Source organism: Lissotriton helveticus, chromosome 9 (genome assembly GCF_964261635.1).
Source record: "Lissotriton helveticus chromosome 9, aLisHel1.1, whole genome shotgun sequence".
Taxonomy (NCBI): Eukaryota; Metazoa; Chordata; class Amphibia; order Caudata; family Salamandridae; genus Lissotriton; species Lissotriton helveticus.
The window spans coordinates 819843393-819861735 of record NC_136070.1 but is presented as its reverse complement, the minus strand read 5'-3'; the positions used below and the strand labels follow the sequence as shown (position 1 = coordinate 819861735).

At 40.0% G+C, this 18343-nt stretch overlaps 1 protein-coding gene across 2 annotated transcripts in view; it reads right to left on the bottom strand.

Moving 5' to 3' along the window:
* Nucleotides 1-9307: 9307 nt before the first annotated feature.
* The window catches only part of PPP5C (protein phosphatase 5 catalytic subunit), a 253241-nt gene continuing 244205 nt past the window's right edge, over nucleotides 9308-18343 (bottom strand). For both annotated transcript variants that reach the window (XM_078660986.1, XM_078660987.1), the window contains exon 13: nucleotides 9308-12518. In XM_078660986.1, the coding sequence (XP_078517112.1) occupies nucleotides 12456-12518 (63 nt within the window). In that variant the 3' untranslated portion in view covers nucleotides 9308-12455. The remainder of the gene's footprint in view (nucleotides 12519-18343) is intronic.

Sequence of the window (18343 nt, the reverse complement as noted above, 5' to 3'; positions counted from 1 at the left end):
CTCCTCGGGAGCTATGGGACCTGATGAGTTACCCATATCTGTTGTGAAGCAGGATCCGACTCTATGGAGCAAGATACTTTTTCCATTGTTTAGATCTTGCTTCATCTCTATAGTGGTGCCTGCTTCATGGAGGGGAAGCATACTGGTCCCACTATTTAAGAAGGGAGAGAGGGATAAACCTATGAATTACCGTTTGATAGCCCTTCTTGATTCAATCGGAAAAGTCTTTGCAAAGTGTCTTTTAATATTAATTAATGATTGGGCTGAAATAAATAACATCTTACCATTGGAACAGTCTGGCTTCCGCAAAGGGCACGGCACACTAGATAACCTCACCGCCCTTCAGGTGATCTCGGACAAATACATACATGTTCGAGGGGGGGGGGGGGGTGTTTGCTGCTTTTATCAATTTCTCCACGGCGTTCGACAAAGTGGATCGTTTTACGCTGTGGAGAAAATTAGCAGCATTGGGTATGCCGTCTCATTTATTGGATCTTGTACGGTCTTTGCATACGGATACCTGGTGTCGTGTGCTGCAAGGCGGAGAGAGGGGTCTCTCACAACCAATTCCATCCGTAAATGGACTTAAACAGGGTTGCCTTTTGGCCCCACTATTGTTCTCCCTGTACATTGCTGACCTCCCAGCTTCTCTGTCTGCTTGTGCGGGCATTGCCCCGGTTGTGGGGGGCTCTACTATCTCCTGCTTGATGTATGCAGACGTTATCCTCATACTTGATTTAACACCCAAAGGTTTGGCTAATCGTCTGCAGGCTTTACATCTATTCGCTGAGTCCCATTTCATGAGGATAAATGCGTCAAAAAGTAAAATTATGTGCATTTCTGGAAAGAAGAAATCTAGGTCAGAAAACTTCGGATGGTCCATTGGTGGTCAGAAATTAGAGGTAGTTAAATCTTACACTTTTTTAGGTAAAATAATTTCGGCCAATAGGAGCGAGAAGCCCCATATAGATTATAACTCTCGTAAAGCCCTTGCTCATGGCAGAGGTTTGTGTTCCCTTTACCTTGCTACAGGGAAAAGACATTTTGCTTGTTTATTGGAGGTGTTTAAGGCAAAAATTCCTGCAACGCTACTATATGGAATAGAACTTGTAGAGCTGAAGCATCGGGGCTTTTGTCACACAGTTGAAGGAAAAGTATTGAGATCTCTATCTACTCTTAACACAGCCTGTTCGCTGGCCGCATGTAGGCTTGAATTCGGTCTTAGGAGTAGCTGGGTTCAGGGATTATGTGCTTTAGTTAGATGGGTGGCCAGTTTGGCCAGAGGAGAACCGGGATCATTGAGAGCTCTCCTTAAAGGAGAATTGTTGGGCAACTTTAAAGAGTTTTCTCAAATAGTTAGTAATTTTAGAAAAGCTGTGACTCTCTTAGAGTTGGATGAAAGTACTCTTTTTTCAAATTCCCCGACTCAGCTAAAATCCGTGCTGAAACAGGCTTCATGGAAACTCTGTTTTAAATTAGATAAGAATGCCCTTCAAGAAAAGAGGGGATGTGATCTCCTTCTTAATACTTTTTCCATAAAGTTTGCTCAACCGTATGTGACATGGAATATTCCACATGGAGTTCGAAGAGTATGGTTTCTTTTTAAGACATGATTTATTACCTTTAAATCTCCTTTTATCAAAATGGTATGGATCGTCTTCGTTATGTGACCTATGCAATATGGCCGTACAGGATCGAACTCATGTATTATTCTTATGCCCTGCACTGTGCTCTTTGCGATTGAAATGGTTAAAGTCGATTTGTCTTCAACTGGGTATCCTTAATGTGAATAGCTTTTTGCAGGCTTTACATTTCCCCCATAATGAAATGTTTTGCTTCCAAATTTTTAACTTTTTTAAAGGTTTCTTAGCTATTTATTAGTGAAATATGGAGGTGTTTGCTGCTGATTATCTTGCCTGTTGTTAATTGTTGTAAACTGTTTATGGATTTTTTATGTATTCAAATATATTTTCATTTAAGTATTTGTATTATGTATTTTATGTGGCCCTCTTTTGAGAGCCAAAACATAATAAAATAAATTGAAATTGGAAATTGGAGGTAGCCGCGCTGTCGTGATCTATATTGATAGTCCAGGTACGTTTAATCTTGAGACGGCTGACTTGGTATTTTTCCATTGTGTAAATTAATTTCAATAATTATCTACTCTCTTGTTAAGACACCGAAAGGGCTTTTTTGTTAAAATCATTGATTCAGGTCTATACGATTGCAACGGCTTAACCACTTACCTGTTACTATCCTTGGACTGCGCACAAATACTTCTGCTAGCATTCTATCATCGAGTTAGTGGCTAGCATGTCTCCATGAAGCAATATTTTTCAGTTCACTGCGATTGGAGAACACAGCTAAATCAATAATTCTAATGTGTATTAATATCACCAAAATGTGTTTAGAGTCCGTTTTTTCAAACGTGAAACTGTCTACCTAGATAGCCTTCACTATCGAGATACCGCGTAGTACCTACCACGTCCTCAATACCAGAGGAAAGTAGATAACTAGTTGTCTTTTTTCTATCTTTATTATAGCACATTGATGCTTTATCTTGAGAAACGACGCGGCGATACGATCTACTTAGTATTCCGATCAGGTAATTGTTATTCTATAGAGAACATACAAACTAGCAGTGTGCTAATTCGTAGCCTGTAACATTTTTGAGAATGAATTGTGTTATTATTGTTGCTTTCATAATAGGCGATCAGCTCCTATTAATTCTTCTTTCAGATTGTCAGTATCCTTACGTCTGCATCAGAGTATCATTGACTTCAAATCAATCTGATGCAGTATTACTCTCACGATGTTCAGCCTGTATTCTTATTGAAAGGAACATCAATTTCCTTTAGGTATGTATAGGATTGTCTCAGCCCCAGCCGATTATACAGGCTGACTTTTATGTAGGTTGCTTATTTCTAACACTGGGCCATTATTATTTATAGATTGTGGCTTTCGGATGAGAACATTACCAATTTTACCAATATCCTGTTTATGGTGTCTTCATCTATACCCACAAAACCGGTAAATACATCTTTGAGATTGATATCGACTGCCACTGTTGGTACATTTTCCCTATTCCTTCTCATCAAGACCATTCTGGACCATGGTGCTACAATCTTTTAGATGCCTGATTATCTATGTAGATACCAGATCTAGTAAAGGTCCATTGATAAATAGAAAAAATAGAATAACTAGGACAGATATCTCCATGCCTGCCTTCAGATTTTTCAATTCAGATTTTTCAATATAGATCAACTATGCTACAAGTTGTGATACGTTCTCTATTATCCAACAATCTAAAATGTACTAATACTTTTTTTCACTACAGCACAACAAAGAACTCAGGAATATCCTCACTATAAATAGAATTCCTCTTCTCCTCCTTTTTATCTGAAAACAATAGGATTTGGCAGCTTTTAACCTTTAAAGATATAAGTAAGTAAATAATCCAGACATAGATTAGTTATGTATTACTATGGGATTCATCATTTATTTGGGATTTATCATTTTCATTCTGATGATTAATGTTATCAGAATAACATTAATCATCATTACTGCAATCAAACATACAACAACCATAGGTAAAGCAAGCTTGCGTTACTTGTAACATTGACCCTATACCATACACTTCATGGGTAGTCCAGTTCATGTTGACATGAAACCACAGATGATAGGGTAACCTATTCTGAAAACAGTATTTAATCTGTATACAACTGTTCAGGGAAAACCAAGTTCCTCAAGCCCTGTTACATAACTAATGCTCTACTAGGGACAAACTTTACTTATATCAAACCGCTGACAATCATTAAACCGACATTGAGAAATTAAGTGGATATCAGTAGAGAAGTGGGTACTATTAACAGTGTTTACTCTATGGAGAGAGTTTACTCTGTACCACACCGTTGGCAGACAGTGGAACTCATGAGAAATACACCACACAGTATTTAAAAGTATCAACTAAGCACAGTGTACACACACTATGCAAAACATGTCCAAAGAGTGGTTATTCACTTGAAATAACCAAGGTCTGAAGGTGCTAAAGGTCACACTACCATCAGCCTTCATACTTCGATGAAAGCGCAACAAGCACAGGTACATAGGTTAATACCTGGTATATACAGTCTTTTATGTTAGGCAGAAATAGTCATGCTGAGACGATTCTGTCAAATAACTCAAGGCTGCTTACAATACTTACTATGTAGTATGTAGAATCTTTCCCATGTTGGAAACTTGCTCTGCAGTACCAAAAAGCTTGTGTGGAACATACAGTCAACAAACTACTATTGTCCTAGTGTTCAAGGCAGTTACCATACCATATAAAGATCTGCAGGCATCGCTGGTTGTACATAAATTACAACATACCTCTCTTCTTACAATAAATCTAGAGTAGGGGATGTCTCAGTCTGCTGCCACTGTTAAAAATAGCCCAACTCTGATAGACAGACTTAAACAAGTACAAAACCCACATTCACCTAGTGTAACGACAAAAAAAATGTGAAAAAGCGAGATAGCACCTCACGGGCGCACCACCAATGGGGCCCCTGGCTGGTACTCACCAGGATGGCCCTGTTATCATCATTGGTGCCATCAAGCTATAACGGAAACGTGTCCTAAACCCAAAGAAAAGACAGTGAGTGGTGCAGTGAACACAAATTATATGTAACACAACATACAACATTCAACAATTAACATATAATATATTCTGCAACTGGGACAATTTCTTTAATGGTGTTCCTTCTTGTTGCATACGGTGCAAATATGAACAATAAAAAAGGAAGATGTGACTACTACCAATCGATTCACACCCTACTTCCAGCCGACATGTTTCATTGCCTTGGTATCTATCAGGCAATTTCCTCAGGGCAAACCACTTTCAATGCCACTGCAAAGGACACTGGGCTTTGCGCGCCTTCAATGAACCTTGCTCTCATACCAGCCAAGAGGATTTTAAAAGGATAACAGACCCCATTGGTGAGCTTGGTCCAGTCTCCCTTCGTTACTGTTGCACTCAGTTCCAGGGCTGAGTGCACACCGGACTGTTCTCCTCTATTGCAACAGTAACGAAGGGAGACTGGACCAAGCTCACCAATGGGGGCTGTTATACTTTTAAAATCCTCTTGGCTGGTATGAGGGGCAAGGTTCATTGAAGGCGCGCAAAGCCCAGTGTCCTTTGCAGTGGCATTGAAAGTGGTTTGCCCTGAGGAAATTGCCTCATAGATACCAAGGCAATGAAACATGTCGGCTGTAAGTAGGGTGTGAATCGATTGGTAGTATTCACATCTTCCTTTTTTATTGTTCATATATGTACCGTATGCAACAAGAAGGAACACCATTAAAGAAATTGTCCAAGTTGCAGAATATATTATAAGTTAATTGTTGAATGTTTTATGTTGTGTTACATATAATTTGTGTTCACTGCACCACTCACTGTCTTTTCTTTGGGTTTAGGACACGTTTCCGTTATAGCTTGATGGCACCTATGATGATAACAGGGCCATCCTGGTGAGTACCAGCCAGGGGCCCCATTGGTGGTGCGCCCGTGAGGTGCTATCTCGCTTTTTCACCTTTTTTCTGTCGTTACACTAGGTGAATGTGGGTTTTGTACTTGTTTAAGTCTGTATATCAGAGTTGGGCTATTTTTAACAGTGGCAGCAGACTGAGACATCCCCTACTCTAGATTTATTGTAAGAAGAGAGGTATGTTGTAATTTATGTACAACCAGCGATGCCTGCAGATCTTTATATGGTATGGTAACTGCCTTGAACACTAGGACAATAGTAGTTTGTTGACTTATTGAGTGGAGGGCGTCCGAGTTGTTTGTTTCCCTCTTTGTTCCTACCTTTTTCCTGGAACATACAGTCACCTGCACCCAGTTACTCTTCAATACAAAGATTTGCAGTGTGTTTATCTCTACACACCTATGATGCAATAAAAGCATATGCTTTGTAAACACACCCATTAGATTGACACAGGCTGTACACAATTAGGTAGAAAAGTAAGACGGAAGTTACCTGCTACTATGTAAACTATAAAACAAACTAACATTCATTAGATGATGTCATCAGTGATGCTATGAATGACGTCCTAGAACATGCCATGAGTGATGTCTTGTGAGGTCATAAGCATATTTATACACACACACGCAAATTATATAGGGTTAAAATAATACTTACCTACTACTTTTGAAGTAAAGGCCCTTCAGAGGTAAATCCATGGAATGTAAAGACACTCCTCAAGTAAAGGTACTTCCAATGTAATGGCCATGATGTAATGATTCATAATGACATGGACTGCAAAGTTCCATGCTTTCAGCACTGCCGTTGTCTTATGAGCCTCACCATACAACTACCAGGGGATGATGTCCCAGATTTGCTTCAGTTCTCTTTCATTTGAAATCCTGCATTCAACTTTGGATCTTCATGTTGTCCTTGAGGTCTTTGTAGGAGTGCCCAAAGCAACACATGTTCTTTGAAGTACATGTAACCTGGACTGCAGAATTGGTACACTTTTTCTGCTCTGGTTCACAATCCAATGTTCACAATTCTCAGAAAAATAGTAGAATCACCCAGAGTTGTGGATTCCTGAAGCAAGAGCAGACAAAGACATTTGCAGATGGATCTAATCCTGTAACATTGTGTACTTCTGGTTAACCTTCCAAGGGATCATACTGAAACAAGCTCAATTTGAAGCCTACAGTTTTTTTTTAAACATACTCCTGCTACAACTTTTTTTTTTTTAATCAAAGAGGAACTTTAGGTTATAACAGTGAAAGAATACATACTAAACTTAAGTATCTGAGCACAGGGGTAGGTGCCTAGTCCTGACAAATCCACACATCATCTCCCAAATAATTAATCCCATCTCCAAATGTATGCCTTTCTATAATGCAATAGTATCTTTGTCTTAGCTTCTCTGGACAAATTGCTGATCCCAAGCAACTGCAGACAGAAGTTAGTGACAGGCCTACAAACAAACTGCATACCTCGATCAAGGCCTATGTTTCCATAGCAACAAAGCCAAATCAGTCCTCTGGCCAGTACAAAGTATTCAGAACTTAGAAATCTTGAAAACAATATTCAATAACGTTTTTCCTTTGCAAAACAGAACCATTGCCAAAATCGCAGGCTAACCCCTTACCCAGCAGTCAGGAAGTCTTATCTTTGCAGGGCTTAATTGCCATGTATAACTCCCTGAATCCAAAATCCAGTCTGCCATGAAAACTAGGGGAGCAGACATCAGTAGACTGAGATTAATCCACTCACATTCAAGAAGAATGTGGCTCGGGGAGTTTGTTGAGAGAAGCACTCTTCAGGTGAGATAATTCTGTCAGTCTTAAAAAGAAGGATGGGTGGCATATACACATAATCTCACAGGAGAGGTGACGTAATGCTGCTGGAGATCGGGATAGTTTAGTTGGACCTCAAGTCTTAGCCAGTCACACTACTCTGCAATTCCATACTACTACAGACCAACATCACCATGACACATTACATCAGCAAACAGGGCAAGCCAGAAGAATAATTATTTCACAGGAGACCCAAACAAAGTTGTTGATGATGATCATTGGGGAATATCCAAATCTGTAGGCATGTAATAAAGGAGCATGAGTGACTGCCAACTGACTGTCTCATTAGATCTTAAGAGTGGGGAACTGAAGATTCTGATCTACTTGTAACCTACGGGAATCCAAAATTGCAAGATTAAGCATCTTAGATGCTACAGCCCATATCAAAAGGGGACAGCCTTTCACACACAGATATGGCACAGACCATTCCTAAACCTCCTTCATACAACACACTCACTGAAGAATGCAATTACCAGACTGGGCAATGCTACCCAATGATTACCCACAATGCTAGTGATGACTGTTGTTAAAAGTTGTGCATAAGCCTACTTCACCTATCAATCTATCCACAGTGAAGGCAGGACATTCACTCAGTGATGTCATGAAAAATCTTTCACTCAAGGCTTCAGTCGCTGAGCTTGACCTGACTCTTCAGTATGTGCAGTAAAGCTAACTGAATCTTCCACATGACTGCATGAACATCCTGGAAGAAGCAAAATGCCTTTCTGAAAGGTAACTTATATGACTTCATGTGGAAGAGGTTTTGAATATGGTGTCTAGAGAAGAGAGTAAACCTCAGTGATTTCCAAGAAGAGACAGTGTTGTCTTATCCCCTTCATTCAGCAATATCAGACCTTCAATTTTCTTCCATTAATGTACTATTGGCTACAATAAGAGTATCTTGCCACAGTCCTACAGAGGATCTTGGCTATTACCTAGACAATCCTAAAGAAGGGTCACGTCTAAGCAGCTCTTTATTAACTATGGAACCATTTCACTGGTCTGGGTTCCACCAAGAATCCAAAGCTAGGCGGGATAATTCAATTTATTATTATATGTAACCAAACAGCTGGTAGATCTCGAAAACAAACAAAGCCCTCGCTAAAAGAGAGAAAGCAGCCACAACTGATTTTGTGAGAACATAGCCATTACCAACAGATAATGCAGGTTTTAACTTGGAGATTAGTTCATATGTTGGCTGAGTATTACCAACAAATAGACTCCAGGAGGGAGTATCCTTGTGGTTCAGCCCTCAGATCAAAATCTGTTTACATGATAAACCATGTTTACAAACCACATAATGATTCAGATCGCTCTCAGATGCATGGTATAAACTTGCTAATCAGTGAAACGTTTTAAAGATATCAGAATGGTTTCCTTGATGGAAAATGAAAAGTATACTTCAATTCAAGGTATCTCTGTCATGGGTATATTCTAAGTAGATTATTTCTCTGGATGATCTCCAAAAATGAACTGACTTAGCAATGTAGAGTCAGTACTATTTTTATAATCCTTAATAGGGAGTGTCAGTTTTTATTCTTCTAATAGCCAACAATAAAATATTCTGGCTAAGTTATTTCAGTTTTAAATGCATTCATGTTTTTTTCAAAAAAATGTCAGGAAGGGTTCATTGGTGGCAATGAAAGTAGACAAAAGCTACCTCCTATGGTTGCTTTCTTTCATTCGCATTTTAATATTTCAAAACATTTTCAAACCTGCGTCTTCTGATCCTGCAGATGGGTGGAAATACGAACAGGGTACACCTGTATGAAAAGCAGAATAATACGTAATATTTCATTCTCACATTTGAATCAGTCTCACTTTCCCTCAAAATGTGCTTAGGTACAAACATGTTTGTCAGGGTGACAGTAAACAGCATATGCTGGTATGATTTTCACATCTCTATCCCAAGAGATGACTTAGTTTAAAAAGAAAATACAGCAACACAAGAAAACTGATTCACCTTATGATCTTTAATTACAGACAGTAAAATAGCAGAATACGTGTGCGTTTAGGAGGGGAGTAAACCCGTTTGAGCTGGTATACACAAGTGCCTTCATGTGGAGAATGTACCTTAATTGGCATAAAAAGGCCTCCCAAAAGCAGGTGCCTACAAGGCAAGAGACCATCAGTGCAAAAACTATGTGGGGGGGGGCGCCTCAATTACTATTCTGTCACCACGATGAAGAAGCAAGTATTTACCAACACCGCAGCACTCACAATCATCACACAGCCCAACAACGATGTACTGGACCCGTCAGTGCCTCTCACATGTTGGTCAGTGATAAAGTTTCCTATCTTACTATCCCCCACTCTGGCAGCCCTTGCTATCTGAAACTGCTGTGGCACCCAAGTCATTTCTTGCTATTTGTCTGTGGCACTACCTGCACCACTGCCAAGAGGGTCATCTCAACTGGAACTGCTAACAATAAATCAAATAAATGAATCAGTGTGATAGGAATTTTCTCCCTGATTTTGATTAGGTGGGTTGTTGGGGTCACCTGGACACTAAATATACCTCCACTGGAGGACCAGGGAAAACAGAGGAAATTAGGATTTGAACAAGGGAGCTGTTGCATAGTACAACCCGTAAACCTCTTTTGTTCAACTTCTTAGCTGTTCTCTGCTGAGCTCCCTGGATTCACTGAGATGTTTCTCCCCATTTAACTTACGTTAAATGACTATGCTTGCAGCACTGCATTCTGCAGTTAAAGCAGGTCTTGTTCCATCCTGGTTTGGAGCAGAATGTGCTTCCCTACTCTTATTATCAAATAAGACTACATGCTAAATGCAAATGCCCCAGTCCCTCGGATGCCTTTGGAGTACAGAAAAAGTAATATTTGGGTTCAATCAAACTGACTCACAGCCCGCTGTAAAAGGATAAACCAAATGACAACATGTTAATGTTAACCTTCCTCTCCATAACAAGATTAGTAGTTGTGTGGGCCCTTATTCTACCAAGGTAGTTGCTAACAAATTAATATTGTTTTACTTGGTTGATAATAAGAGGACGGAACTTTAGAAGGGGCATGGTATTTCTGCGACAGAGATGGTGGCTCAAAGTACGTGTTTTTCCCCATATTAAAATCAAATTTAAAATTGTAGCTGGTTCCACTGGCACATAAGTAATAATTCTCTAGTAAGCAAACATACATCAAATAACAGGATTGCAAGTGATTTCTCTACCAGCTTTTCTGCCAGTGAAAGAAATCAAGTCACAGAACTTCAGCATTAAAGTATATCATTCATAACTCTGTTACTGTTGGATAATGCCCATTCCCGTGGCATTCACACTGGGCTTGAAGGGTCACAGCAATTGCAGCTTATCCCAGACACGGCCCTTTGGTAATACTATGGTTCTCTGGTTTTACCAGCCATTCTCGCCAGCATTATTTGTGCAAGGAAAAAGGAAAGCAGACAAGATACTATTTTTTGAGTGAGAGATGACAGTTAACGCTAATGTGACAAAATATAAGGTATACCATACTGACCAACTGAAAGTCCATTAGTAAAAGCTGCATACTGACTCAAGAAGACTTTGGGAGAATTTACCAGCAGGATTGAAGAGAGAAGGGCAAATATAGTCAGAGGAGAAGCAGTGAAAATCTAGAAACTTTACGTTGAATGGCTGAAGAGATGTCTGGTTTCATATTTCGCTTTGGAACCTTAATAGGATGCCACACCACATATCCAGTGGCACTAATAGGCACAAAACACTATCAGGATTCAAGAAGAGTACCAGAAATGTCAGACCTTTCAATGCATTGACTGATTAGTTTGTAAAGAATGCTGGTGAACTAGCTCAGGTAGAGTTCTGGTGAAAGAAACTAGAATTAAGGGTGTGTGCAGATGGCATTAAATGCAGCAATTATAGTGAAGAATGAACATACGGCAACAATGCACGCTACCACCAAACAGTGCCTTATGCTCTCCATCATCTCCCTGGAGGAATCTCATTTAGAGGTAGAGATGACTGTTCACAGTCGCCAAGGCCATTCAAATCTTTACCTACCAGAAGCACTTGCCAATGATGGTACCCATTCGAGACAAGCTTGAGCATCTTTAAAAACATACCTACACAGTTTTTGAGGGAGGTTCAACTGAGACGCATTTAAATAAAGCACCTTCAAGAGATCACTTAATAAGTGAAAATAATAAATTTCAAATCACTACTGAACTGGGAGACAGATGAATGCTAAAGACCTCGTAACCCTGTGCTAGTGTTCTCATGTTCCACTCCATCCCACTCACCCAGGTCACCTCGCCACTCTAGTTAGCTTCCCATAGCTTGATAGCAGAATTAGCGAGTGAGGTAAAACACAAAATAAACCAGACTACATATCTTACCCCCTTCACACCCCAGGGCCTGGTCTATTGGATGAAAGATGGATTTGGTGCAGTCATTCCAACATTCTTCACAGTATCCTCGGTTCTGTCCATAGGATACCTAGGTTTTGACACCTAGTTTAAAACAAGAAGCAGCACTAGAGGAAGGAGCACGTTCATTCACAGGGAAACCGGATGGAACAAAACAAGAAAACCCTTGACCTTCAGATTCAAAACAGCAGATGCATGTCTGCAGCGACCAGACTTGCAAGTCAACTATCAGTCAAAACATCATCCGCTCATCTCCAGATAGAAAAACAAACTTTGTTGCAACCTATTTAAAAATATTGGGAATATCAGAAACACACTGCTCTTTTGTCTGCAATGGTGTTCTACATCAGCAAGGTTCTCTTTTGAATTCACTATGCCCTCCCTCCACTTCAAAAAGTCCAAAGGGTACTGCAATTAGCTTTTAAGCTTCACCCAAAGTATTGCTCTCCAATACTAGATGCAGCACTGGCCAGCAGAGGAACCTTCTTTTCAGAGTAAGAAGTTGTCACAGGAGTCACCGAAGACCAAGGCAGTGCTTGCTTTCTTGGGTCCCAGCAATGCCAGAACATAGAATCGCACTGGGTTAACTCCGCCTCCTGTTTGCTGTCCATGGAGATCTACCCTCTAACTCCCCTGACACACAAACCATAGAGGCTTGGGCCAGCGAATGTGGAGGGAAAGGCTAAGGGAACAGTCCGGCTTTACAGCTTGGAGGGCACAGCTGCTACATCATCCCCATCTGGAGCAGCGAGTTCGCATATGCCATGGGCTTGACATTCGGGTGAGGCTAGAGAAAAAAGAAAAATACAGAGTTGTTGTTTTCATTACCAACTATGACGTGTGCTACTGGGCAGCAGCTTCAGTTATCTGTCACATCTACTAAAGTCTCTCAAGCTAAGTGACAACGGTATCCGGGGAGCACAATTTAAATAACTGCTGCACAAGACACTGATCAAGATCCAACAGGGGTCTATATTCACCTGATACAGACTTCAGCTGCTTTGTAAATGTGGATTATGGGCAGGTTGTTTTTCTACCTATGGTTTGTAGTTACAGTCATCAAGAATGAAGCTTGAGACGTCTAGGCTGTCTCTTGCTACCCAGAATCAGCTTATTGGCTTCTAAATCCTATACAAATATATGTTGTATATGCTACTCCATGCTGGGTATTTTCCAGAATCAGTAAACAGAATTTTGCCGCCTATGTATGTTACTAGAATACATTTCTAAACATAAAATGTTAATATACAACATGCCAAAAAGAGGCAACATTTTCTATCTTTTCTTCAACATCTTGAAATTCAGTCCCCACTTTAAAATACATAAGACTATAAAAGCATTTCTTTTTAACCTTTATGCCACTGAAAACATACATCTGCAAATAATGTCCACAGGTACTGTAGTTTACATGAGAAATTGTGACATTGTTCCTTTATGAATCCTGTAATATGTATTGTCCCAGAATTTCTTTCCAGATCCAGTTCCCTAGTTTAAATGCTATATTGGACAATTGACTAACCACCTATTTTCCTGGATGTATGAAGAGTTGGAGCAACGTTTATGAATTTAAAGACATCATTCACGATGTAGAAGTAGAATTACTATCAAGCGACTTTTCTTTCTCCACCATAGGGTTTCCTATAATTTTGCAAACAGTACAATAAATTAGCAGTCCTTCCTGAGACTGGCAGAGTAAAAGAAAAATCACAGGTGAACAGACAAGCACCAGAATAAAGTTAAAGAAACGAGTTGTGTGAAGCATCTCGACCTATTGGCCCATATATAACAATCAGTGCAATAATTGTCTGCAACTGCATGGACTGACGTGGTCTGCACAGACTGATATGTAGCCACTGCTCCATAGACTGAGATGTCGCACTGCTGACTTGTCTCTAAGAATGAGCTCTTAGTTCACCTGGAATGACTGTTAGGTACCTTAGGAAACTACTTGCCTAGCAACAGACTGATCTGAAGATGTGAAGCCGGGGTAAATACACCATTAAGTCATAAAAAGTTGTTCTTGCCTATGTCAGTCTTTCTTTTATCTAGACATTTTAAGGCTTTCAATATCCCACATTTGAAGTGATCTCTCCACTGAAGATGTTAGATTGAAAAAGGTCAATTAAACCTCAAGTAACTTTAGGAAGGAAAGAGGAATGGGTTCAGCGACATGTTAATTTGATGAAATACAGTAATGAGGTCATCGATGCTTACAACTTGTACTTCACTCACTGTCCCAAATTTGAAGTCATCCTCTTGTTACAGTTCCTAAAAAGGCAATCTTCCGAGAGATGTAGGGGCATATGTATGAAAGTCTGGTTTTGTGATACTCAAATAGCAAATTTTAGAGAATCGCTATTTGAGAATCGCAAAGCGAGATGTATGTAGGATTTGCAAAAAGATTTGGGTCCTCACCTTCGAATACCTGGGCCTAACCATTAACCAAAATCTGACTTGGGACTCCCATTGTACTAGGGCCATCATGAAACTAGCACAGTTAACGGGTGGGATCTGTAGGATGGTAAGCAGGTCTACTCTTAAACCCTTTGGTCCCCTTATTCATATTTATAAAATGCAGGCAAGAGGGGCCGTTACCTACGGCGGAGAATTGTGGGGCCATGCAACTGCCAAGAAACTGCAGATTAGTGAGAACAATTTTATAAGGCAGCTGGCAGCCTTACCACCTGGCACCCCCCTCCTCCCGCTGAGACTAGACCTGGGTCTTAGACCTATTACTGAAGAACTGGGATTGAAACCCCTAACCTACTGGCGTAAAATTTGGAGCTCACCGGATTTATCGAGCTACAGGAATGAGCTCGCAGAGATCCTACGCCTACCAAATGCCTCCCGAATACCCTGGCTGAGATACATCAGGCTAACATGCGAGTCTCTAGGAAGGTCGGAATTATGGCATGACCCGGGTAACGCTTGTGGCAGGACCCCTCGGAAACTTCTGTCGAGAGAGTTCTACGAGCGAAAGCTACTTGTCTCGATCGAGAGTACACGTGTAAGGTCCCTAACCAATCTGTTCACCATGTCCAAGGACCTATATTTCCCCGAGCTGGTCCTTGATGGAATTAGTCCCGTCCTGACAAGGAAACTTTTCATGCAGTGGCGTTATGGCACACTTCCCCTTGGGGCCTTCAAGGATCGATGGGACAGGTTCCAGCCCCCCACACCGTGCCCAGCCTGTCGACACCCTTGTGAAAACGATCTCCACATTGCGTTTTTTTGCAAAGCCTACCAAAGACCAAGAAAATACTGGCTTGTCCCACTCTTGAAAAATCTCGGGTTTAGGCGATATTTCCCAGCCTATAGAATATTAAAGACAGACTTATCCCCCTCTACTGTGGCGAAGTTTTTAACAGCTGTGTGGTATATTCACAATCGTTGTATCAAGCTAAATACGGACAAAAGCATTGCTTGATGATCTTTAAAATGTTAGACTTTTTAATTCTTCCTCTTATAATATTCCCTAGAATGTTTTATTAATTGCTTATTTTTACTGTTTTGCTTAAACTTTATATTACAATCTGTTTTTTTTCCTTTTAACTATTTAAATTTTTGTTGTAATCTTTTATGATCTATATTGATCGAAATAAAGATTGTAAATAAAATAAAAAAAATTGCGAATCATACATATTCCTTAATTGCGAATCCCAAAGTGCGATTCGCAATTAAGGAAACCCTCCCCATTCATTCCTAAGGGCCTAGAGGCCCATAGGAATGAATGGGAAGACATTCTCATTTTGCGATTAGCAATTAGAGAATCTCAAATTGAGAATGCAATTTCAAGGTTGCAAGGGTGTCAAAAGGACACCCTGTTGCACCCCTGAAATAAGCATGGGTGCACATGTGGCACACATACATGCCCTAAGGGCATGTATGTGCGCCACATTGCACTTTGAAAAATGCAAAAAAATGAATTTTTCAAAGAAACCGCAAATTAATTTGTGATTTCTTAAGGCCAAATTGGACTTTTTCTGTGCTTCTTACATTGCATTTAAGGAAACACAATTTGTGATTCCTTAAATGCATTCGCAAAATAGGGAATCGCAAATGTTGCCATTCCTTATTTTGCAAGGCAGTTTTTCATTAATATATACCACTAAGCCCAATTGCGATCGCAAACGCCGAAATTCTGCGAATTTCGGCATCTGCGATCGCAATTTGGAATGATACATATGGCCCATACTGAATATGTGCTTTACACACGTTTAAACCAAGTTGTCAATTCTATACTGGACTTCCAGGGTGTAGAAGGGGCACTTGATAGAGTCTGCCTCTTTTTCTTCCACATTTTTATCATACTCTATAAATTGTTTACATATTACAAATTTGAACAAAGATGCACACAGAATCACCAACCATGCCAGTGCTAGAACACAAATGCACCTCTATTGATTAAAAGTCAGGATTAGCCTCATCCTGGCATGTTGATAGATCAACTTGCTTCTCCCACATATGCATAATTTTACACCTCACTACATAAGATGCCCTTATGAAAGGGTACTTCTTTTTCCAGATAGTCTCAAAGCGGGTTCAAATGACCATACTGCATGCTTTCAGGAGCAATTCTCGGATATCTGATTTTGTAGCTTTTTCCAATAGTACACATGCACTCACGGCTGATGATCTCTCCCAACAAACTTCTTATATATCTGGGTGTAATCTTTCCTATTTTCCAAGCCACTCTTTACACCCTCACCAACTTTCCTTTTATAAATCTCCTACTCAAGAGGAGCTCCAAAACTAGACGAACCTTAAAAAAGGAGTGTTAGGTTTTTGTTAACCATCCGAGTTGAGCTAGATTACATTTGCCTCAGCATGATTATATACTAGTAAATAGGAGGTGTCAGATCAGCAGTGTTTTTAACATGTATTATTTGATCTGATCTTGTAATACCTTTCCTTATCTCAAAGGTTGTTTTTTTCTTCTTTTTGGAGAAAATTTGAGGACAGCACCACAATATACATTAATGCATGATCATATCGTCTAAGAAACTTGTAAGAGCTAACTGCTTGCAAAATCTGTTTGGAAACACTTATTTCCCAATAAATTCATCTGACTGTTCTGTTGTCTTGAGGAGCTGAACATGCAGCTAAGCACACAATTAAACTTTTGCAGCATTAGGTTTAGTAATGCGGCAGAGGTCTCAACCCAATGAAAAGGAGGACTTCTTCAGACATGCCATGTTTCTTTTCTTGCCTTCTCTTTGTTGCCCTATAGTGGACGAAATAACTAAAGGTTTCCACACGGGACTTTTAAGACTGTTGGTACTAGCAGTACCAGTGGGCTTGCTTGACATTATGGGTGCAAAGTTTTGATGAGCATGTTGGTTTCAGCCTTTGGGTTAACTGTTCATATTAAGTCTGTCTAATTTAACAGCTTTGTGGAAAGCCAAAATACCCCCCCAAAAATTCCTGTGGACAGATTCTGAAGACTAAAAAAAAGAATTGTCCATAATGAAAATGTATTTGTTGCTCTGGTGTATTATAATGCTTGCTTCTACAGCAGAGGAACGGACATTGCAGAGTGTCATGTTACCATGTACAGTGGCCAGCTTCCTCTTAGATAGGGTTCACACAATATAAATACCATATACATACACATACGTACATCTAAATGTGACAGTATGTTGGCCTCTTATCTTGGCCCAGTGGCAGAAGAACTGTTAGAATTCTCTGTAGTGATGGTACCATTACAGGTACTGTACTAGCTCCATTGGAACACTATAGATTATTCAATGCACTACTGCTGAGGTAACGGGCATTTATGAGTCAGTTCCACTACACTCCTCTTTGTAATCAATGAGCTGTCTGAGCTCATTACACTTGGTGCCAAAGATGACCTTGATCTTGAAGGCTGGTTTAATGTTGGTGACAAATAGTGGCTCTCGGCAGTGTAATTTAGCTATATGCGAGACCTTTAAACACTGAACAATACCTTAATATTGGGAAAATTACCATCTAAGCTCTCAACGTCAAACCTTCTCTGGACTGCGACTTTTACTGGCCAATCCTCAGATGTACCTGATTGGGTGTCAAATATGGCCCCATTAAGGGCAGATGGATCGCATTTTCTGGCACATTTGGTGAAGTGAGGTCCTAAGGCAGACCATCCAGGGCATTTTCCCAGCTTGCTCAGTACCCGTCCTTCAGCTTCCTATAAAGCATTTCTTAATATTTACTGCAATCTTGGATAGTATGAGATACCAGAAGACAGACCACTCCAACAGTATGCTCTGGGAGACAATAAGTCTTTACACCATTCAGCTATCTTTGTTCTTTTGAGCGCAAAAATAACTGGATGAGATTGAAGAGATACGGCAGTTCTTCAAAGGAGCTATATCAAGTGTACTCATGTAAACTACAATGGCTATGGAGCAAACATTTCTGTTTGTTTTTCATTTAATTTCTCTTTCATATATACACGCATTGCTGATTTACAAGCTATAATTGGATTTTGTTAGAAACAAATGTTTTCACAGGCATTGTTCCCTCAACAAAATAGTTTTGAAAAATGAAAATGCTATATTTAAAAATAAATGAGGAGGGAGATATTCTTTTAAGATATCATAACAATTTCTGTCATGGAGAATATCCAGTATC